The sequence below is a fragment of the Peromyscus eremicus genome, chromosome 4 (assembly GCF_949786415.1).
Source record: "Peromyscus eremicus chromosome 4, PerEre_H2_v1, whole genome shotgun sequence".
NCBI lineage: Eukaryota > Metazoa > Chordata > Mammalia > Rodentia > Cricetidae > Peromyscus > Peromyscus eremicus.
In genome coordinates, this window is record NC_081419.1 from 104,051,697 (window position 1) to 104,076,269 (window position 24,573).

At 43.8% G+C, this 24,573-nt stretch overlaps 1 protein-coding gene across 1 annotated transcript in view; it reads left to right on the forward strand.

Annotated features, from left to right (window-relative positions):
* Positions 1 to 24,573, forward strand: part of Tmc2 (transmembrane channel like 2) — a 64,945-nt gene that overhangs the window by 15,571 nt on the left and 24,801 nt on the right. The window contains exons 4-13 of the mRNA XM_059258941.1: positions 1,156 to 1,246; positions 7,658 to 7,739; positions 8,086 to 8,192; positions 10,840 to 10,938; positions 13,116 to 13,258; positions 15,435 to 15,582; positions 19,107 to 19,295; positions 20,205 to 20,384; positions 21,768 to 21,917; positions 23,646 to 23,774. Coding sequence (XP_059114924.1) covers positions 1,156 to 1,246; positions 7,658 to 7,739; positions 8,086 to 8,192; positions 10,840 to 10,938; positions 13,116 to 13,258; positions 15,435 to 15,582; positions 19,107 to 19,295; positions 20,205 to 20,384; positions 21,768 to 21,917; positions 23,646 to 23,774 — 1,318 coding nt within the window. The remainder of the gene's footprint in view (positions 1 to 1,155; positions 1,247 to 7,657; positions 7,740 to 8,085; positions 8,193 to 10,839; positions 10,939 to 13,115; positions 13,259 to 15,434; positions 15,583 to 19,106; positions 19,296 to 20,204; positions 20,385 to 21,767; positions 21,918 to 23,645; positions 23,775 to 24,573) is intronic.

The following is a 24,573-nucleotide window of genomic DNA, read 5'->3' on the forward strand; positions in this document are numbered from 1 at the left end:
GCACTGAAGATGTGAACTTGTAGGTGTAGCACAAATTCTAATTAGTCTTATTAATTAAAAACCTGGAGCCAGATATCAGGATGAAAGCTGAAAGATCAGCAAAGCAGAGCAGCCAGCCACCAGTTCTTACCTCTACAAAATCCTCAGCCTAAAAGGACTGAGCTCCTTTCTCCTCCTGCCTTATATTCCTTTTCTCTGCCCAGCCGTGTCACTTCCTGTCTCAACCTCCCTAGTGCTGGGATTAAAGGCATGTGTGCCTCCCAAGTACTGGGAACAAGGCTTGAGATCCCAAGTGCTGGGATCAAAGCTCTGAGCCATCACTGCCTGGCCTCTATGGTTGTCTAGTGGCTAGCTCTGCACTCTGGTCTCCAGGCAAGCTTTATTTGTGAGAGCACAAACAAAATATCACCACATGTAGAGGTCATTTCAGATTCAAATATTCCCACTATAATTAAAACTCTATGGGGGATAGGATGTCTCAGCTGGTTAAGTGTTTGCCACACAAGTATCTGACAGGAACTGACTCCCAAAAGTTGTCCTCTGACCTCCACACATGCATAGTGGCACACATATGCCCATGTATACAAACACAAAAACTTAAAAAATTAAAAACAAGAAGCTATTTTTCTTTTAGTCTACTTGACTCCTATTCTGTTTTGTTTTTCTCATCTATGGCCCAAGCCAGATGACCAAAATAACCTCCTTATTTATTTATTTTTGGTTTTGTTGAGGCAGGGTCGCTATGTAGCGCTGGCTGTCCTGGAACTCTCTATGTAGGCTAGCTGGCCTCGAACTCATAGAGATCTGCCTGCCTCTGTCTCGGGTGCTGGGATTAAAGGCATGCGCCACCACTGCCGTATGAACCTCCCTGTTTTAAAGCTGTTCATCTTTCTTACACCTGTCATGTAACAGTTTATTCGCAAATGTCACACCAAGGAGCTAAGTCTTAGAGAGCAATGACAAAATCGTGCCTATCAGTATCTAACATATGCCTGGCATTAGTGCTGCTTGGGAAAGTTCAGTGGATAAAAACGTCCTGTTTCATAAAATTGATATTCTAAGGGTATAAACATATAAGGCTTTCAGCCTCACACTTTAGATTTCTGATTTAATTCCTGTCTCTCCTCATCTCCTGCATTTTTCCCCCCTGACCAGGGAAGCCCAAGCATTTGTGGAGAAGTATGAAGGAGCCTTGGGGAAAGGGAAGGGTAAACACCTCTATGCCTACAGGATGCTGCTAGCTAAGGTACGTGTGAACCTCAGACTACAAACTGTGGGAGAGCCTGCTCCGCATGGGGAAGGGGGGACCACCACAAACACCTGCCAGCTTGACTGTTAGTGTCAAGTGCCCCTTGGAACTCCAAATGTGAGGTCTGCTGGACCATTCTGAGTCCTCCAGGGATAGAAACCAGCTACCCCCTTGCCAATTACTCCACACTTATCTGTGGCGCTTCAATGTGGATGAGATGTGTTTCCTCTACAGTAAATAAACCCACAGAATAAATGGTATTAAAGCACTGGTATTTACTTTGTTTTGAAGCACTCAAATCAAGGCATCTTCATTTGGTGAAAACACAGCCAAGCTGTGCGATCATCAGGGTAATGTGAATGATAAACAGTGATGTCCCCGTGAGGGGTGGGCAGCTCTGGATTATTGAGCTCTGTCAGAACCTGTTTCAAGTGGCTGGTGTTTTATGTGGGTCTCATTGAAGTATCCTTTCCTCTTTGGAGTCAATTACCTCTGATTTAAAAGCTATGATTCCTCATTCATTTCGTTCCTACTTGAAGCATGTTTCAGGGCTTTTGTTATGAATACTCATTTTACATCACTATAGCTCTAGCCTCCTTTACCTTTGCTTTAAAAAATCTCTTTCACTTTGTGAGTGGACTGAGGGCTGGTGGGGATGGGAACATGAGTGATCGGGTTAGCGGGCAGAGAAGGAGAGGACTGAAGGAGACTGCTGGGAAGGGGGGCATTTTGGGGTCAGGTAAAAACCTGGTGCAAGGGAATCTCACAGGAATCTACAAGGATGACCCCAGTGAAGACTCCTAGCAATAGCGGGTAAGTAGCCTGAACTGGCCATCTCCTGTGACCAGATCGGTGCCTAGCCCAATTGTCATCAGAGAGGCTTCATCCAGCAACTAATGGAAACAGATGCAGAGACCCACAGCCAAACATTAGGCAGAGTTCGGGGAATCCTGCAGAACAGAGAGAGGAAGAATTGTAGGAGCCAGAGGGGTCAAGGACATCACAAGAAAACTCACAGAATCAACTAACCTGGCTCATAGGGGCTCACAGAGACTGAATTGACAATCAGGGAGCCTGCAAGGAACTGACCTAGGCCCTCTGCATATATGTTACAGTTGTGTAGCTTGGTCCTCTTGTGGGACTCCTAACAGTGGGAGCAGGGCTGTCTCTGACTCTTTTACAGGCCTTTGGAACCCTACTCCTCATACTGGGTCCCCTTGTCCAGCCTTAATACATGGGGAGGTGCTTAGTCTTACTGCAACTTGATATGCCATGTTTTGTTGATACTCAAGGGAGACCTGCCCTTCCCTGAACAGAAACAGAGGAGGAGTATATTGGGGGAGGGGGGAACAGAGGGAACTGGAGGGGGAGGAGCTGGGAGGAGAGGGGGGGGAACTGCAGCCAGGATGTTAAATAAATAGATAGATAGATAGGTAGATAGATAGATAGATAGATAGATAGGTAGGTAGGTAGGTAGATAGATAGATAGATAGATAGATAGATAGATAGATAGATAGATAGATAAAATGAGTTTATACAAGAAAAATCTCTTCCCTTGCTTAGGATTCCACCACATTCATTCTTAAAATTACTTTGCCAAATTTCAAAATGGGTCATTAAAATTTTGATTGAAATTGTAACTATTTTAACTGATACATAAAAGCACAAAAAGTATTAATGTATCAGTTAAATAATTAAATATTAACACTGTAGCATGAATGGGATAATATTTCATGCATGTATACACTGTATGTCATTTAAATTAAATAAATTAATTAACCAAATTAAACAAACCCATCACCTCTAACATTTTCTTTATGATGAAAAGGTTCTAGTCTTTTCTTGTAGTCTTTTATGATAGACAGAACGCTGGTGTGTGTAACCTCTCAGCTGTCAATCAGCACTCCAGACTTCTTGCTTCTGTCTAAGCCAGTACCTACTGACTAACCTTTCAGCATTTCTCTCTTCTTTCCAACCCTGCCCTCCCCAGCCTCGGGGAACCATCACCCTCAACACTCCTAAGTTCAATTCCTCAAGTTACACATGTGAGTGTGAAGTTATTTTAAATCCTTGGTGTGATTTGACATATGTATTCTTTACATCTAGAATACTACGTTTCTCAAGCTTTATTTTGTATAAAATTTGTAAAATTCAAGCTTTCAGTAAAATTTGTCATATAGAATTTTCCATGTTTTAAGTTTATTTCTACATAGCTTATACCCTAGTTGCTTTTGTGAATGGTATAATTTTCCATTCCTATAACAGCTAGTTATTAAGTAGTATGTGGAAAAGTGTAGATTTGTGTATCAATTTTGTATCTAGTTCTCGTGTGTGTGTGTGTGTGTGTGTGTGTGTGTGTGTGTGTGTGTGTGTGTGTATTGCTGGAGATGGAGCCCAGAGCCTCAGACATGACTGGCAAGCAGTCTACACTAATCTTTGTATTCTCTTATTGATTCTATCTTCTTAATCAGTTTCATTTGATTATGTAGGTGTCTTAGTTAGGGTTACTATCTTTTGTTTTGTTTTGTTTTGTTTTTGTTTTTCTGAGACAGGGTTTCTCTGTGTAGCTTTGGTGTCTGTCCTAGATCTCACTCTGTAGACCAGGTTGGCTTCAAACTCACAGAGATCTGCCTGGCTCTGCCTCCAGAGTTCTGGGATCAAAGGTGTGCACCACCACCACCCGGCTTAGGGTTAATATCTTATGGAGGCATTTTCTTGATTGAGGTTCCCGATTCTCATGTGACTTTAGCTTGTGCCAAGTTGACATAAAACTAACCAGCACAGCGGATCCCTTGTCAGCCTGACACAAACACAGTTAAGTCACATATTTTCTTTCTCATTCATCCAACAAATTACAAAATAATAGCAACATCACATTAAGCCTCCAGAGACATCAGGGCGGATGAAGAGGTGATGGAGAGTCAGACAAGAAGAAGTGGAGATTTTTCCTGTCTGGTTTTGTTCTTGTTGGGGTTTTTGTTGTTGTTGTTGCTCTTGCTTTTGTTTGCTTTCTTTCGTGGGAGGGGGGATGCAATAAGGTTGGGGGGAAATATGGGGGGACAGGGGTTGAACAGAATTGGGGTACATGACGTGAAACCCCCAAAGATTCAATAAAGAAGTTTAAAAAAATCCAAAGTCTCTTTAAAAGTTCAAAATTTCTCAACTGTGAACTCCTTTAAAATCAAAAATAAGTTAAAAACTTTCTCACTTCAAGAGGGAAGAACCAGGGCACACTCACAACCTAAACAAAGCCAAACCACCCTCCAACTGCGAAACTAACTCAGTGTCCAAGGTCTGGGATCCAATCATGAACTGAGCTCCTCCAAAGCATGGGTCACTTCTCTGGCTCCTCCGTCTACAGCCCACACAGATTGTCTCCAGCACTCAGTCCCGCTCTACTCCACGGCCGCTGCTGTTCTTGGTGCTCATCCCATGATACTGTCATCTCCAAAATGCTGGGGTCTCTTGCTGCAGCTTTTACCAATAGCCTCTCCTGGGCTCTCTTCAGGGACTCCAGCCTGTCATACAGTGCCAAGCCTCAGCTGCTGTCCATGACCCCCTCATGTCTTCAAAACCAATACTACCCGGTGACTCTGACAGTACTGAGTCCAGCTGCCAGCACGAAGGACAACCTTGGCTGTCTCGGGAACACAGCTTCTGTGTGTTAACTCTGAGGATACACCTCCCAGATTTCACCTCAGTGATGCTGGTCTCTTCTTAATTACCACCCACCCATCTCTCAGACACAGCTAACCGAGATCAACTGTCTGAGTAAAGCAAAGCTTTTACTTCAGTGGTGCTAGTCTTCTGTTAATCATGGCTGATTCTTCAGTCCTAGCTGACCAGACCCACAAACTCTTAATTCAAAATATGCAATGGCCTCAAGAGTCTTTAAGTGACTCTCAAACTTGCCCCTTGGAACTTCACAAGGCAGGCCTCTCTCAACACACTTATCTTCCACAGAATAGCTCACCAAGCTTTGAACACTCAGTGGCTTTTCTAGCACAAAGTTCCAAAGTTCTTCCACAGTCTTCACCAAATAACATGGCTAGGTCTGTCGTAACAACATTCTGTGATCCTAGTACCAATTTCTGTCTTAGTTAGGGTTAATATTGCTGTAATAAAACACCACCACCTGGCTCAGATATTTTAATATGGGCACTTATTGCTACAAAATTTCCTCTTAGCACTACCTTGGCTATGTCCCAGACGTTCTGATAGGATATGTTTCCATTGTCATTTGTCTCCAGATTTTTTAAATTTCCTCTCTGATTTCTTGGATGACCCACTATTCATTCAAAAATATATCCTTTAGTCTCCAAGAAGTCTTTGTCTGGATTTCTAGTTTTATTCCACTGTGGTCTGATAGGACACAAAGAATTATCTCATTCTTTGTATTTGTTTAGATTTTATTTGTATCCTACAATATTATCAGTTTTGGAGAAGGTTCCATCTGCTGCTGAGAAAAAACATGTGCATCCCCCATCCATTAAGTAGAATGTCCTGTATATGTCTGTTAAGTCCAGTTCATTCAAAGTCTATTTAGCTCTGAAGTTTCTTGGTTTTCATTTGAAAGCTCTAACTAAATATCAGAGTGGAGTATTTAAGTCCTCCACTATGATTACATCAGGGCCTAGGTGGTCTTTTATGTCTTTTAATGTTTGTTTTATGAAATTCAGGCCTCCAGTATTTGGTACATAAAAGTTTACAACTGTTAGATCTTCTGTAGGAATTGTTCCTTTTATTAATGTGTAGTGTCATTTTTAATCCCTCCTAATTAGTTTTAGTTTTGGTTTGAAGTTTACTTTGTCTGATGTAAGGATGGCTGAGCCTGTGCTTGCTTTTGCTTTTTTTTGTGGTTTTTCAAGACAGAGTTTCTCTGTGTGTAGTTCTGGCTGTCCTGGAACTCTCTTTGTAGACCAGGCTTGCCTGGAACTCATAGAGATCCACCTGCCTCTGCCTCCTGAGTGCTGAGATTAAAGGTGTGCACCCCCACCGCCCAGGGAGCCTGCTTCTTCATGCTTTCCATTTGCCTGCTAGTTTATGTTGCATCCTTTGGTAGTTTTGATATCTCTGCCAGCTAAGTGTGTTTCTTCGAGACAACATACATTTTAATGACAACATTTTAATCCAGCTATTGGTCTTTATCTTTTTAGTGGTGAGAGGAGGCCATGTGCATTTAAGGTTATTATAGAAGGGGGTTTGCTATTTCCAATTTCCTATAAATCTGTTAGGTGATGTTCTGGTTCACTGAGTTATCTATCTACAGACAGAAATGTGTGCATGTGCACGTGTGCGTGTGTGTGTGTGTGTGTGTGTGTGTGTGTGTGTGTGTAACATATTCCTGAGATAACTCAAAAAGAGGGAAGGATATTTAGGCTCACACTCAGTTTCCTATCCCATGAGTAACCTTGTTGCTCTGGGCCTACGGATCACATAGCAAAGCAATACTGCACACCACATGTCCAGGATACAAAGAGAGAGAGAAAAGGCCAGATTTGGTGATGCTGTCTGTAATCCCAGCACATAGGAGACTGAAGCAGGAGGACCTTGAGTTCCAGGCAGCCTGGGATCCACAGCAAGACCCTGTCTCAGAAAGGGGAGTAAGGAAGAGAGAGAAGGTGAAAAAAAGCTGGAGGGGGAGAAGAGGACTAGGTTCTCGCTGTCCAGTTTGGGTGACACCCAGTGACCTAGAGACCTCCCGTTAGGCTCCATGACCTAAAATTTCTACCATCCCTCTGGAGTGCTCCTCTGGGAACAAACCTTGAGCACATGCACCTTTGGGAACACTCTAGCTCCAAACTGCAGCACTCTAAGGGAAGAGGAATTCTTGCCTAACTCCTTTCAGCCCAGCAAGGTCAGTGATTGCACCAGGAAAAGGATGGCAGACCTGGGCTGAGATCTCTCAGTGCAGTGTAGCAACACTCCAAATGAACCCAGGCTCTTGGCTCCCTGCCGAATGTGAGTCACGAGATTTCGTTTTCCTCGATTTTTGTTTTAACATGAAGAAAGCTGTATCAGAGGACCCAGATAATGTACGCAGAATTTTAAAATTCATATCGGAATGTCCAAATTTGAGTTGTCTTCCGCACTACAGACATGCTCTGTGCTGTAACCCTAGCTTGTGCCAATGTTTCCTGTCCCCGTACACCCCCACTGCCTCTGCCCTGCTTCTCTCAACACCCTCCCCTACTGTTGCCAGGCTTCCTGCCATCAGTATCCATGCCCCATTCCCTTCTCTGCCCCTCACCTCACCATTTCAACACACACACACACACACACACACACACACACACACACACACACACACTGCCCTGCCTCCTTCAGCATCCCCCATGACCCAACTGTGCCCCTTGGTGCTTAAGGTCAACATGTTGGTGACTGAGGGTTTCATCTGTTTCATTTCAGAAATGGATCAAGTTTAAGAGGGACTTTCATAATTTCAAGACTCAATGTATTCCCTGGGAAATGAAGATCAAGGACATTGAAAGTCAGTGTTCTCAATATCATTGGTTTTCATTGGTTTCCTCAAAGAAGTCTCCCAAGGCTTAGATGCTGAGTATACTTGGCCTTCTGGTTAGATTAGTTCCTAGTTTCTGTTGCATCAAGGGGAAAGTGGGCGTTGGATGAGTATAGGGACCAGATTCTAATCCAGATTCCTCACTTCCTGGTGTGAGAGCTCAGGAGACTCAGTTACCCCACAGAGCTTCAGGTTACTTGTCTGGAATAAGAAAAGGAGCCCTGGAGGTTTATTTGACAGACTGGTGTGAAAACCACTCTTACGAGCATGCCGGTTTCTTCACTGACACATGTCACTACGCCATCTCTCTCCCCAGGTCACTTTGGCTCCTCAGTGGCATCATACTTCATCTTTCTTCGATGGATGTATGGAGTTAACCTCGTCCTTTTTGGCTTAATATTTGGTCTAGTCATCATCCCAGAGGTAAGACTAGACTTTCCTATGCCTTCAGATAGTGTTGAGGCCGGAGGTAAGAACAGAGACTTTCCTATGCCTTCAGACAGTGTTGAGGCCGGAGGTAAGAACAGAGACTTTCTATGCCCTTCAGATAGTGTTGAGGCTTCACTACAGCCGCCATGTTCAGTTATACTTTCCAAAGACTCTTTTTCACTTTAACTATACTCTGTCATTCTTTAAGAAAAATTTTTTTCTTTTGAGATAAGGTATCATTATAAAGCCCAGACTGCCCTCAAACTCACAATCCCCCTGCCTCATTCCTCCCAATACCTGAATTATAAGCATGCACCCCAATGCACAGCTCCATTTGAATTCAGTTTTCGTGTCAATTGCCCTGGTTGTTCAGTAGAGAGCAGAGAACCAACATACTTAGGGTTCTGAGTTAAGAAACCGATAACACATTTCTGCACTTCGTCTGTACTTAAAAGGAGTAAAAAGTTAAGATCTCAGGTTTTTCTTCTTTTACCCTGAGGGGAAAGAGAGAAAGAGGCGAAACTGAACAAAAGGAAGTGAATTATAAGGAAAAGCGAAGAAGCAGTTGGGAGATGAGCTCTCTGTTGATGTGGGGAACAGGGCATGCGTGTACAAGCATGTGTGCCCGTGCACATGTACAGGGGCCGGAAGAAGATATAAGATTTCCTGATCTATAACACTTTGAAATGTATTTGCTTAAAACAGCATGTCAGCTAGACACAGTGGCACATGCCTTTAATCCCAGTGTTTGGGAAGGCAGAAGCAGGTGGATCTCTATGAGTTCAAACCAGACTAGTCTACAAAACAAGCTCCAGACCAGTCAGGGCCACATAGTGAGAATCTGACTAACAAGCAAGCAGGCAAACACAGACAGGTTCTCTCGCTGAACCTGGAGTTAGGTTGGTAGCTAGCAAGCCTAGCGATTCTCCTGTCTGCTCCCCACTGTTCACACACATACACACACACACACACACACACACACACACACACACACACACACACACTTAGCACTGACATCATAGCACCTGCAACTATACTCAACTTTTCCTGGTGCTGGAGACTCTAACTCCAGTCCCCAGGCTTGCTCAGCAAGTGCTCTTACCTACTGAGCCATCTCTCCATCAACTCCAGTTTTGTGGAGTTTTTAAAAGATAGGTAATAGTGGGATAAAAAAGTAATTAAGTTTCATTGTTATGACTGACTATACCTATGTATTATGTATGCTACTTTATGTGTAATGTATTTCCCAATAACAGTATAAATTAAAACCTAATAAGTAGAAACAGAAGAGCTTGAGTGACACATACCTGTAACACCAGCACTGGGGAGGTAAAGGCAGGAGGATCATTGCAAGTTCTAGGCCAGCCAGGACTACAAATCCAGACCCAGAGAGGGCTGGTGGGGGGTCAGGGGAGAGAGGGACAGGTCTAAAATTGTGAACCTGTAAATTAACAAGCAAAAGTGTGAAGTGAAATATCAAAACCGGTGTGACAAAAACTAAGAGCAGCACCGTATGTCTCTATCTTTAGGATCCGTCAACACTTTTTGAAATTTTTACTTTAGACAATAGATCAAAAAATTGAATATTTTATATATTTTGTACTAGAAATACAACTTGTCTATAAGTAATATCACTGCAGAAGCCCCCAAATCCATGTATTTGACCAAAAAGTGCTCAACTTTAAGTAAAAGACTCTGTGGAGCTAGTTACAGTCATTAATTAGACAAACATTGCCAACAAATCTCTACACTCTAACTATCTGATTTATAATGTTGACACAAGAACAATAAATCTATAACATAGCTAATAAAAATTAGCAGACTAAAAGATTTCCTGTCAAGTGTAATGAACAAAATAAGATGAGAAATGGAAAGACTGTGTGGAAGGAGATATAGCCAGAGAGTTCCTCTCCAGCTCCTGCCAAGCCCCTCCAGTCCCGGAGCCCACTTATAAAATAAACACACAGACTTTATATTATTTAAACTGTTTGGCCTAAAGGCTCAGGCTTTTAGCTATCTAGTTCTTACATCTTAAATTAACCCATTTCTATTAATCTATACTTTGTCACGTGGCTTGTGGCTTACTGGTACCTTACATCTTTCTTGTCCTGGCAGCAGCTGGCAGTGTCTCCCCCTCTCTGCCTTCCTGTTCTCTCCATTTTTCTCTCTCCTTGTCCCACCTATACTTCTTGCTTGGCTACTGGCCAATCAGTGTTTTATTTATACAGAGCGATATCCACAGCAAGGAGAAATTAATCCTAGTTTTTCAAAAGCCAGCCTAGGGGCTGGAGGGACGGCTCAGCTGTTAAGAGCATCTACTGCTCCTCCAGAGGACTGGAGTTGGGTCACATCAGGTAGCTCCTAACCACCTGTAACTCCAGCTCCAGAGAATCTGACATCCTCTCTGGCCTCCTCAGGTGCCCCCATATACTCACACAGACACACACATAAATAAAAATTAAAATCATTTTGAAAAGCCAATCCATCCTAAAGTCAATCTGTAAATTTGAGCCCATTCTTACCTTTTTCTGAAGGGTGTGAGCGAGGGTCATCTGATAGAAGGATGCAGGATTTGTCAAACACGTCTATGTTACTCTTCGCACTTTCTCAGCTCACTCTCTGTCATCTGTCCCCATGTGAGGTGCTGATGGGCATGCCCTATGGAAGTATTCCCAGAAAGACAGTGCCTCGAGCGGAGGAAGAAAAAGCCATGGACTTCTCCGTCCTTTGGGATTTTGAGGTACAAACCATGCTATCAATGCATTTCCATTTTGTGATTGTAGAGCTGGTGTCCTTCACTCTCAAAGTCAAATTTCAGTCCCCTCAGAAATGGAGGGATAACGGAGTAATTTCCTGAGGTACCCAGGCACACTGCTGCCACGGCTTTTCTTAGTCCTTCATTTCCTCCAGTGATCCCTAGGGAAGCGTCTTATAAGTAAGCAGACAATGTGAATGTTGCATTTAGTTGTTGAAAAGCGATGCTTTCTTCAAATAGGACCCTTGTCTTAAACAGAACTTTTTCCCACCCTTTACGTCTGCACTGTGATGAGCTGACCGTGGCTGCCCTCGGAATACCCTGTCTTGTCTCTGCCTAGATGGTATTATCTCCCATTTCCTCTGCTGACAGAGTGAATTTCATAAAATGCAGATTGGAGCATGTCTGTAACATGAATCTTAGAAGGTCTTAATAAAAATACTCCTGGAGCCAGGTATTAGGGTGAAAGATCAGAGAAGCAGAACAAGCCTCAGATAACCTCATCTTGCCAACTTCTCAGCCAATCCTGTTTCCTCAAACTGGAGGCCTCTGTGTCCTCGTCCAAATGGTTCTCAGCTGGACTACTGCTAGAAGCCTAAAAGCTTCTTAGCAAAGACTCTAGTTCCTGGTCCTCACGCCTTATATACCTTTCTGCTTCCTACCATCACTTCCTGGGATTAAAGGCATGTGTCACCATGCCTGGCTGTTTCCAGTGTGGCTTTGAACTCACAGAGATCTGGATAGATCTCTGCCTCCAGAATGCTAGGATTAAAGATGTGTGTGTGCCACCATTTTCTGGCCTCTATGTCTATCCAGCGGCTGTTCTGTTCTCTGACCTCAGATAAGTTTATTAAGGTGCACAATATATTGGGGGACACGATATATCACCACGCATGTCCCTCTCCTACTTCGGCTGTCTCTTACTTCCCATTCCCAGTGGAATTAAAGCCAGTGTTCTTCATCGCGTTTACAAGAGAACAGTGTGCCGCTGACTGCCTAAGGCCTCCCAAGTGAGTGCCCCATATTCTGAAGCCAGGGACGTCCCTGAGCACACACAGCACACTACAGTGCCTCATACCCTGCTGATGGGCCTCTCCCTGGAATCGTCCCCCTTTATCCATCCTCACCCTCCATGCCTCTCATCTGCAGCTTCAAAGGGTCCCGAGGTCACGTAGCCTGGCAACAGTGTTGCCTACAACAAGCTGTGGGGCTGGCATCCTCCGTCCTCAGGGTCAGACTTGAGTCTCCTCAGAAATGAGGAACCAGTGTGGCAAGGTACCCAGCCACAGTGCCACCAGGGCTTTTCTTTACTTTTTTCTTACCCAGAAATCCTTGTTGAAATCTCTTACCTGCCAAAAACAAACGGAATTTATTCAACAACAATCCCTGATGTTGTTTTCAGCAAAGAAATATAAAAAGTACTAAAATCTAAATGAATACGATACCTAACTAATTTGTTTTAAAAGTTTACTCATTACTAAAGCCAAGTACATGTGAGAGTCAAAAAGAAAACAGGGACAGACAGGATGGCTTGATTTGAGGGATTGTGCCCAAATCTTGTTAAACCTGCTCTTTTCTCAAGGGAAACGGAGGAGCAGTGGATCTGGGGGAGAGGGCAGGTGGGAAGGGACTGGGAGGAGTGGAGGGAGGGAGAGGAGGCTGCTGGCAGGATGTATTGTATGAGAGAAGAATAAATTGAAAAAAAAAAAAAGAGCCGGGCGGTGGTGGCGCACACCTTTAATCCCAGCACTCAGAGGCAGGTGGATCTCTGTGAGCTTGAGGCCAGCCTGGTCTACAAAAAGAGTTACAGAGCAGCCGGAACTGTTACCCTGTCTCAAGAAAAACAAAACAAGAACCTAGCTATATAACACAATAGCTCGGAGCTATGCATTCTTGAGTGCATGTGCTGGGCACACGTGCTCAACACATACACACACTCTCCTCTCCTCCCTGAGTCTCCATGCACTTTGTGCAGTGAAAGAATAAAGAATAGACAATACTGTGGATGGCCTCTGGAGATGCTATGAATTGCATACTTAGGACTCTTCCTCTCTGTAGACTTGCTTTAAAACTCAGAGACAGAAATCCCTAACAGAATGGAAGTATACAATTACTTTCTCCTCTGAGATTACAAACCTAGAGACTTTGGATATCGTTCACAGGGCTACATCAAATATTCTGCTCTCTTCTATGGCTACTACAACAACCAGAGGACCATCGGATGGCTGAGGTACAGGCTGCCCATGGCTTACTTTATGGTGGGGGTCAGCGTGTTTGGCTACAGCTTGATGATTGTCATTAGATCGTAAGTATAAATGTCTTGTTTGTGGGTTTTGATCTTTCTTCATTCAAGCAATTCTCCTCTGATTCTTCTGTGTGTATTTACTTTTTTGTGAATGAGAGTAAACAAATGGGCAGCTATTCAAGTCTAGTGGTTCCTTGTGATACTGCCAGACAAAATAACTGACAGAGGTGACTGAAGGGACAGAGAGCTTATTTGTGCCCACAGTTCTGGGGTACAGTCCATCATGGCAGGGAGTTCCAGTGGCAGGAGTGTGAGGCACTTGGTCACGTTGCCTCCACGGTTGGAAGCAGAGTGATGATTGCTAGTCAAGTATCACTTGTCCTTTTTACTGTCCAGGAGCCTAGCCTGTGGAAGAGTGTCACCAGCAGTTGGCTCTTCCCAACTCTGTTACCCTAATCTAGATAACCCCTCACCAACACATCCACAGGCTCATCTCCTAGGCGATTCTAGATCTTGTCAACAATCAGTATGAATGATCACACCAAGCAAATGCAGATTATGAAATATAAGTGATAGGCCAGATGATATGTGAAGCTCTGGGAAACGAGCTTTATGAAATGAAACTCCTTTAAACGAGGCAGAGAACAGACAGTCGTGCCGAAAGTTTGAGATGTAAATGGAAAAGGCACATATGCAAAGACCCAGAGGCAGCAGACAATTCTAGAATTCCTGTCTAGATATCCATCCAGTTCCCCAAACTAGCAAAAGGCCACAGTGGCTTGAGAGGGAGTGTAGAACCTGATAAGGTGGCTGGAAGTTTGCAGCCTCCTCAGAAGAAATAAATAAATAAAAATACCAATCCTGTCATTTATAAAGATAAAAACAATAGACCTATACTGAGAGAATTTGTGTGGCTGTGTTTAGTCATGGCTCCTTTATGTCCCCATGTCTACCTACCTCTGTCAAGATTGACCTTTATACATTGTGCCTTTTTTTTTTTTGCATATAGGTAAGAGTATTCCCCAATCACTCTCCATCTTATTTTTTGAGATAAGAGTTCTCACTGAACCGGAAGTTTACTCATTCATCCAGGCTGTCTGGCCAGGGAGCTGGGGATCCACCTTTCTCCACCTCCCCAACCCTGGATTTGCAGACACATGCCATACACCTGGTTCTTTACCTAGGTACTAGGGACCCCAAACTTGGGTCCTCTTGCCTGTACCAAGCACTTTAACAATAAATCCATCTCCCCTAGCTTTATCTGTTCCTCTTAATTCATATTCTATGAAGAAAAATTAGTCTGGTCCATGAATGTGGCATGTTTCTGTGATGAGCCAAAAATACCTAGGTCCTGCAGAGCAGCAAGTCTAGAAGAGTCAACAGGCAACACAAAGCCAGGGAGGGCACAAACCCCCACACTTCCTGATGGAATCCTTGATTCGAATTCTGTGATTCTCACAGGACTGAGCACCAGGGAGTACAGAGAGGCTGGGTCAGGTGGGATGAAACAGGGAGCCAACAAGGAAGGTCTGGATGCTTTCATCCAAGCTTGCTGAAGGATATATTAGCCAGACCATCCAACTAGCATCCTCAAGAGTTACTGGGCCTTTAAAAATATTTATTATTTATTTTATGTGTATAAAAACTTTTGCCTGCATGTCTGTATGTGTACCACATGTGCCTGGTGCCCAGGAAGGTCAGAAGAGGCTATCTAATCCACTGGACCTGTAGTTTCAGACAGTTGTGAGCTGCCATGTTGGTGCTGGGAATAGAACCTGGGTCCTCTGCAAGAGCAACAAGTGCTCTTACCAGCTGAGACATCCCAGCCCAAGTTACTGAGTTTTATATGAGAAAAATGCATACTACTAGCCAAAAAAATTAGATGACTTAGAAAGACACATTTCTGTTTGAGAATAGAGTACCCAAGTTCTCAGACTGTGCACACAACTGAGTCAAACCTCAAGAAGCCAAATGCAAGGACAAAAAACAGTGAGGTGTCCTATATCTTGCAGACTCATTACCTAACACACACCAGGGGTGCTTTCAGGGAACTCTGAATTTGGGGAGACAGTTCTCTGGCTAGAATCAAAATCGTCCTAGCTAATGTCCCTCCTGAACTTGTCGCTTTATGGCATGTCATCTTCTCCCTGTGCCAAGACTGACTTGGGCCAAGGGTCCCAGTGGCTGATGTAGCAGAAAAGAGACAGGTGTGACAACGGTGGCGTATGTCCTCCAGGATGGCCAGCAATACCCAAGGGAGTACCAGTGAGGGGGAGAGTGACAACTTCACGTTCAGCTTCAAGATGTTCACCAGCTGGGACTATCTCATCGGGAACTCCGAGACAGCCGACAACAAATACGTCTCCATCACCACCAGCTTCAAGGTAGTGACCCCAGGGCTTTTCCTCCTTCCCGAGGAAATTCTGGGTCCCCCTGGCCACTGGGAAGCTTTCCTCAGCTGGGTGAATGGAAATGAGATCTCTAAATAATCCATGAGAAGAGTTGTATCATTACACACACCTTCTAAATTTCCCTTCAGAAAAGGGCAGGCCTCCCAGGGATATCAACCAAACATGGCATATCCAGTCATAGTATAACTAGAACCTTACTTCTGAAGTTTGGTCATGCCTCTTCCCTCATGAAACTGCTTACTGGTGGGGTTCATGGAAGGATTCATTTGGGACAACTCATGCCAACCTTCTACCCATGCTAGAATTGCCTAAGGAGCTTTAAAACTGTCCTGCCCGGGGCCTTTGGGATTCTGATGTGATTGGCTAACATTGTCATTGCTGTTGTTATTTAAGTTGGTTATTTTGTTTTTCAAAGCTCCCCAAGTAATAGAACTCCCATTTAAGGATGTGGAAATCAGATAATTAACCTTGTGCTTCTTACACTCCATGTCTCTTAAATCCTCATTATTTTATTCACAAGAAACTTGAAGTGGGCAGATGAAATATAGTTCAACCCAACCAGCATGGTGGTATACACTTGTTTTTTGTTTTTTGTTTGTTTTTTGGGTTTTTTTTTTTTGGTTTTTCGAGACAGGGTTTCTCTGTGTAGCTTTGCGCCTTTTCCTGGAACTCACTTGGTAGCCCAGGCTGGCCTCGAACTCATAGAGATCCGCCTGGCTCTGCCTCCCGAGTGCTGGGATTAAAGGCGTGCGCCACCACCGCCCGGCGGTAGTATACACTTGTAATCCTGGGATTTGGGAATGAACATGGGAGGCATGAGTTTGAGACCAGACTGGGCTATATAACAAGACTGTATCTCAATCAAGCAAACATGAACTAGACAGCAAATAAAAGAATAGAGGCAGACACGATAGCATGGGAACATTGTGTGTTATATTGTTCCTCTGTGGCTATAAAAACAACTACAAGCTTTTGAGACAGAGGTCTCATTACATAGCCCAGGATGGCCTTGAACTTGTGATCCTCCTGCCTCAGCTTCCTGAGTGCTGAGATTGGAGAATTACTCCACTATACCTGGCTTCCACTCCCAGCTCTTGATAGTTCAGTATTTCTCCTGCCTGGTTTGGCAGGCTGTCTCTTCCCAGGACTCGGTGCTTACTTGTACATCAGTTGTATTTAGCTTCCCACCCACCCCACCACCACCACCACCCCCTTTTTTTTTTTTTTTTTTTTCTGAGACAGGGTTTCTCTGTGTAGTTTTGGTGCCTGTCCTGGATCTCACTCTGTAGACCATGCTGGCCACGAACTCACAGAGATCCTCCTGCCTCTGCTTCCCGAGTGCTGGGATTAAAGGCATGGGCTGCCGCCGCTGCCGCCACCACCACCACTACCACCACCTGGCATTATCTCCCTTTTCATTTTCCCTCTCTAACCCAGCCCTCCCTGGGAAATGGTCTTCTGCTCACTGCCAGCAAAGGATTTGAGCTTACTACCCACTAAATGGGTTTATTGGACCTGAGTCCTGTTCACCTGGCAGTGGGTGGATGGGAACTCAGTTCTGTCCTCTCCTCTCAGCAAGTGGGCTGTGGCCATCTGCAGCCACAGGCAGGGAAGGCTAGAACAGCTGTGACACTTCCTCTGGACCAGACCAAGGGTCATGCCTTGCCTATGAAGCACTTAAAACCATCAGGAAGAAAGCAGTGTCTAGGATAGCAGAGGCAATACACAAACATAACCATGGGGGGTCTCTGCGACCACCAAGGCCGGCTGAGTAACAATGTACCTGAAGCAAGAAGGATGACACAGCAGCTAGCGTTGGTTCAGACTTCAAGAGTCTGACCCCAGTAGTTTATTCTAGGTATATTTAAGTGAGAACAGTTTGGAGAAATTTTTCCTGGTGATAAATAACTCAATCCCGTGTGCAAAATGAAGCTTAAAACAAAACTGTATTGAAACTCTTTGCAAGGTACATGTGACATCTTCCGAGATGGGTTCTATAGATTGATTACATGTGGCATCTTAAGGGTCTAGGGGAGGATCTGGTGTGGTCTTGGTCATACAGATAACACAAAAGTCACCAGGCTATTAACCACCTCCATTCCTAGCCCTCTGGGCAGAAAATCTCCCCTTGAAGAGACAACCCTGTGTATTTAATATTCCTGGTGTCCCTAGTGCTAGTCCTACTGTGAGCACAAGCACCTCTGTACCTCCTACACATAACAGGGTAGATGTGAGGATTCTGTGAGCTAACATAATATAACTGCGTGACAGTTAGCTAAACCTCAGAGTGAACACAGTAACTGGGGATTGGCAGAGAGGTCTCTTCCCAAGCACTCGGTCCAGGAGACCGTGTTTTCTGTCCTAGTATGCCCCTTCCTGCACATGTCTTCATAGTTATTGATGCAGGACACAAGCTTAACAAACAAAAATCAATTGTATTTTATACTAACAGAAAACAAACTGATTTTTAAATTCTATTTACAGTAATACACAAAACATAAATGCCTATTAATAAATTAAAGTCCCCCTACCAAAAACTATATGAGACACCAAAACAAACAAACAAACAAACAAACAAAACCAGCACTTAATATTAAGAAACCCTAAGAATAGAAATTGGCAAAATATAGCTTGGGGACCAAATCTAGACTGCTGCATACTTTTATAAATAAACCTTTATTGAAACAAAACCATGCACATTTACTTACATATTGTCTATAGTTATTTTCATGCAATATTGGCATGATAAGTAGTGAGAGAGAGACATGGATTTCAGGCTAACAATATCTACTATGTAAATTTTATAGGATATTTGACAACTCCTGTATTTGAAAGCTCAAGATTAAAATTTTAATCTGAAGGGCTGGAGAGATAGCTCAGCAGATATGAGCAGAGGTTGTTCTTGCAGAGGACCTGGATTTCATTCCCTGAACCCACACAGAGCTCACAACTGTCTATGACTCCAGTTCCTAGGGATCTGAACCCTCTTCTGGCCTCCACAGGCACCAGGCACACATGTGGTACACAGACATACATGCAGACAAAAAACATCCATACACATAAAAAATAATAAAATAACAAAAACTTAAATGAATTAATTTTAATTTTAATTTATTTGGTCTATTGATTTTAAACAACCCTACATAGCTCATTGACAACCACTGTGGGCCTTTATACATGCAGTGTGAGCAACATTATTAACCATTCTATTGGTTCACTGTTAGATTAAGAAATAAGCCAGGCGGTGGTGGCACACACCTTTAATCCCAGTACTCGGGAGGCATAGGCAAGTGGATCTCTGTGAGTTCGAGGCCATCCTGGTCTACAAAGAGAGTTCCAAGACAGGACTGTCAGGGATATACCGAAAAACTCTGTCTCAAAAAAAACAAAAAAACAAAAAAAACAAAAAAAACAAAAAAAAAAAAAGAAAGAAAGAAAGAAATATAGGGAAGTATTCCTGGCCTGACATTATTCGCATCTCATTTTCACATGCTAAGGAATCTATTGTGGATGAACAAGAGAGTAACAAAGAGGAAAATATCCACCTGACAAGATTTCTCCGTGTCCTGGCCAACTTTCTCATTCTCTGCTGTCTGTGTGGAAGTGGGTACCTCATTTACTTTGTGGTGAAGCGGTCGCAGGAATTCTCCAAAATGCAGAATGTCAGCTGGTATGAAAGGAATGAGGTAAGACAGTTATCTCCAACGACGCCAAGATTGGGGGGAAGTGTTGGTAAGACAGGCATCTCCAATGATGCCAAGTGTTAAGTCACTCAGCTGTCACCCAGCCTAAGTTAACGACTCAACGGAGTCCCTGAAAGTCTGAACCGCAGGCCTTGCTTTAAAAAGCAAAATTAAGCCAGGCATTGTGGCACATTCCTTTAATCCCAGTACTCAGGAAGCAGAGATGTGGGAATCTCTGAAAGTTTGAGGCCAGCCTGGTCTACATAGTGAGTTCCAGGGCAGCCAGGCTATGTAGCAAGACCTTGTCTCAAAACAAGTAACTATTACAGGGTGGAGAGCTGACTCAGTCATTAACAGCAGTCTTGAAGAAGACCCATGTTTCAGTCCCAGCACCCACAGGGTGGCTCACAACCATCTGTACCTCCAGTTGCATAGACCCAACACCCTCTTCTGGCCTCTGCAGGCACGAGGCATGCATGGATACACATACATACATACATACATACATACATACATACATACATACATGCAGGCAAAACACTCAAATTTGTAAAATATAAAGTAATTATTTTTTAAAGGCTGATGGTACTCTAATTTTCTTTTCCTTATAAGTCAGTTGTTCCAATTGGTGGAAGAGTTGTTTTGTTTATAGTTCAGTAACTTCCCTAGAACATATCATGGTGTTTGTTATTCTGGGTGATATTCTCAGCCAGACAGTTTATACATTCTGAATTTTTTATTTTAAGCAATTATATTTTGTTTTATATTTAAAGAGTGAGTTACTGAATAGTAATTTTTAAAAATTGTTTTGTAGCCTTGTTTGAGTCTTTGGCTATCTAAATTTTTTTTTCCAAGATTTTTAACTTCTTTATTCCTTTATCGTTTAAAACTCCCGCCTTTCCATTTTTTCAGGTGGAGATCGTGATGTCTCTGCTTGGCATGTTTTGTCCTCCTCTCTTTGAAACCATAGCTGCCCTGGAGAACTACCACCCACGCACCGGGCTGAAGTGGCAGCTGGGACGCATCTTTGCCCTTTTCCTGGGCAACCTCTACACGTTTCTCTTGGCCCTCATGGACGATGTCCACCTTAAGGTAAAGCCCACACATTCCACTGTGCCTGCTGTCTGCTGTATTCCTTTTATAATATAGTAACTTTACTGTGCATCATTTCTATTAATTAAATAACTGTTGGAAGTTTAGGAAGGAATATTAAAAAGAGATGTCTCTAGAATCCATCATCCAAAGGCTACACAGTTGCAAACAGCTGCTCCAGTTCTTTCCTGCTTTTTTCTTAGGTTGTCCTTTTCTACATCATGTCTATATCATTTAGTACTCTTAATATTTTATATGCAGGTTTTTCCATGTTGCTTCAGAGCTATCATAGCTAGTCAATAACCAAGTAATTGTCCACTGATGCGATATGTCATGGTTGGTCAAACGGCTCATCAATGCTTGTCAGACATGTATGGAATCCTGCATGTTAAGCCCTTGGGTATGGCAGGGAACTAGACACAGTCCTGTTCCAAACGGCTTCATGCTCAGGATCAGGAGACAGACTCATTCATACAATGTGCTGTGAAATATGTGTCAGTGGGGGCAAGTCCAAGGCAGTGTATCAGAGCACAGAAGGAGTTCAAATCCTCGGCGTGGGGAGTCTCAGCAGATACTGGAAAGAGCAGAGGAAGGAGCTGGTGCTAACAGGAAGCTGCAGGATGACTAGAGACTGGAGAGAAGGGAAAATTCGGAGACAATGGATGGACCAATGAGTCTTCCTCATCCTCTGCCTCATTACTATCCTGCAGGAGCCCGTCCCTGAGGCAACAGGAACTTTTTGGAAGGTTCTAACAGTGCAAGTGACTGGCGCTGGTCCAAAGTCCTTCTACCCTTTCGGGCTTCCCCTCTTCCCCAAGAAACTGCCCCACCCTCCTGAGCCTCACACTTTACTCTGGGGTATAGTTACCACTTGCCTTTCTCTAAGATTAGTTGACTAGTTCCAGATGCCGCTGCTTTGAAGGAGCCCTCTATGCCCCCCATTATCCGGTGTGGGTGCTCCTCGGTCCCCAGAGAACATTTTCCATGGCTCCAACCATGTTGTTTTCTAATTAGCCATCTCTGCTACTTACTAGACTGTGAACTTCCTGAGAGAAAATTCTTTTGGTCACTCTTGTGTCACCAGTCACTTGTCTGTGCAGATTAGACCCCAAATAAACCATTCTCAAGACAAATGAATGGGTAGATGTGTGAGTAGATTGATGGATGCTAATTTAGGGAGAAGACTTCATGGAAAAGATCCAAGGGCTTCAGCCCATTGCAGCCTCTCAGACTGAAAGCCTGAGAAGTTTATTTCTGAAAAGACTGTCCAATGACAAGGCAGAAGCCAAACGGCAGGGTTGGAGCTGGTTTTACTTGTTCCCATGGAAACGGCTGAACTATCCACGGCTTCTTTCAACTTCCCATCACCATTTTCTCTTCCAGCTTTCTAATGAGGAGAAAATCAAGAACATCACTCACTGGACCCTGTTTAACTATTACAACTCCTCTGGTGGGAATGAAAGTGTGCCCCGGCCACCACCACACCCTGCAGATGTGCCCAGAGGTTCTTGCTGGGAGACAGCTGTGGGCATTGTGAGTAGTTCTGCTCTCTGAAAAGGTGGTCATTGTTCTGAGTTCTTCATTGTTCCTTCTTTGATCTTTCCATTTTGAAAATCACCCTGAAAACTCAAATGTCCATCAAGCAGGCCTTGTTTTTAGTGTTTATTTTGTGTGTATGTATGTATGTATGTATTTATTTATTTATTTATTTTACAGCCCAGCCACAGTTTCCCCTCCCTCCTCTCCTCCCAGTCCCTTCCCCCTCCCACCTCCCCTCCACTTATATTGGTGCCTAGCCCAACTGTCATCAGAGGGTCTTCATCCAGTGACTGATGGAAACAGATGCAGACCCACAGCCAAACATTAGGCAGAGCTCGGGAAATCCTGCAGAAGAGAGGGAGGAAGGATTGTAGGAGCCAGAGGGGTAAAGTAGGCATTTCTTAATCATCTTGGAAGGTCCAAGATGAAAAGAGCCGACCCTGTACTTCCTGGAACTTCACATCTATTTTCTGCCTTTAAAGTTGTGATGAAGTTGTTGTGGAACAAGACTTTTCCTGGGGAGATGTAACACACACATCTACTCACCCCAGATAGGGAGCTCAGAACAGACCAAAGTACAGATACCACAGAAGTCCAACCAATGAGTTTTGTGGGGGTTACCTACAGGAATATGAATGAGGGTTACTTACAGGAACAGAGTGACTCAAACGCAGCTGCATCACTGAAGCCCCCCCAGCATGGGGGACAGCTCACAAAGCTGGGAACCTGAGCACACTGCACAGCCTGGGGGACAACTCACAAAGCTGGGAACCTGAGCACACTGCACAGCATGGGGGACAGCTCACAAAGCTGGGAACCTGAGCACACTGCACAGCCTGCAGGCAGCTCAACAAGTTGAAAAGTATCCCCAGGTGCCTCGGTTGGTCTAAGCCTCCTCTGGGCAGTAGCTGGTCTTGGGGTCTCTTTTGCAGCTTAACTTGTCTGAGAGTCTTCTTTGCAGCTCAGCTCCTTTGAGAGTGACTCTCAGCAGACTTTATTACTTACTCTTAGAAGGGAAGAGCCTAGTGAATCTGGTCAGATTCAGGGACTTCCTGAAGCCATTTTGAATTGTTTTCTTCCTTCCTATTTAAGGAGCTTCCATGCAGGATGGAATATTTCAATCTCCTAGGAAACTGCTACATAACAGAGGTCTGTCAGATCTTTCCTATTTTTTTAAAAAAAAACAATCCATTATATATGCCCGTGTAAGTGGAGAAAGCTCTGTTCTTTTGATTCTGCTATGTGATGCTTTGGTTCATCTTCTCCATATAAATAAAAAATATTTAATTAATAGGAAGTTGTCCTGGGTAATTGATGGTTACATTAAGTCCTAGTGGGGGCCACCAGGATATCAGAGCAGATGGGGAAAGCAAAAGGTGAGCCCTCAGATTCTAGCAATGGTATGGAGCTCTGGTCACTACTAATAAACCAGGCAATTTGCATGCATGACTGATAGGCTACCCAATAACTCAGCGAGCGTGATATTCCTGACTCTTAGAGGCTCAGATATTATTCCAAGGTTATTTAAATATTAGTAATTTAAATTAAGCTTTCTCTAAAGTCTGGGGTCCTTTCTTTGTTCCACCACTCTGCCAGGAAGAATCAGGCCACCCTGACAGGTTCAGGTGAGTGGGAGAGAATGTTGTGTGGCTATGATTGTTTAAGAGAAGTGGACACGTTCACATCTAGCCACTCCTTATTTTCCCGTGGTCCTCCTTGCAGGAGTTCATGAGGCTGACGGTGTCTGACATGCTGGTAACATACCTCACCATCTTGGTGGGGGATTTCCTCCGCGCTTGTTTCGTCCGGTTCATGAATCATTGCTGGTGCTGGGACCTCGAGGCTGGCTTTGTAAGCTGTTTTTCCATATATTCCACAGGAAGTCTAGTCTGACATTTGTACTCAGATGTGCTTTTCTACATTCCATTTCCGTGTTCTGTGAATCAGTGCATTTAGTCATATTTACTAAGAGTCCTCTTTGCATTCCCAGAAGCAGCTCCACCTTTTCCCATTGTGTCCTTCATCTAGAAAATGGAGGCATGGGGGCTGAGGAGATAGCTCAGTGTTTAAGAGCACTGGCTACTCTTCCAGAGGACCTGGGTTCTATTCATAGCTCCCAATTGGCAGCTCACAACTGTCTGTAACAACTGGTTACCTGTGTAGCACTCACCCCGGCCTTCCAGTGCCATGCCTGACACTAAGGGCCACTGGTTTCTGGCATACATTTCAAGTAAGCCTATTCCACCCTTCCTTAGCACCAACAAAACCTATGACTGTGCCTGAGAACAATAATAAATGCTGTGCTCAAAATGATAACGTCTTTGATGGGAAGGCGCAATACCACTGTCTTCAAAGTAATTTCTAAATTCCACAAGATGGCAAAGTTATAATAAAATCTGCTCAAAAATAAGCATATGAAACGTATAGGAAAACCCTTTAGAAAGAAAAAGGGGACTATACCCACTGCTCTATTGAAGTATGTATATTAAGAAGCCAGGCTTAGCAGTGGGAGATACAGTTCAGTGGGTAAGAGCTCTGGTTGTACAAGTATAAAGACCCAAGTTCAGATCCCAGCACCCATGTAGAAAGCCACACAGTGCCGTGTGCACACCTGTAATCCTAACACTGTGGATCACTGGGGCTTGCTGGC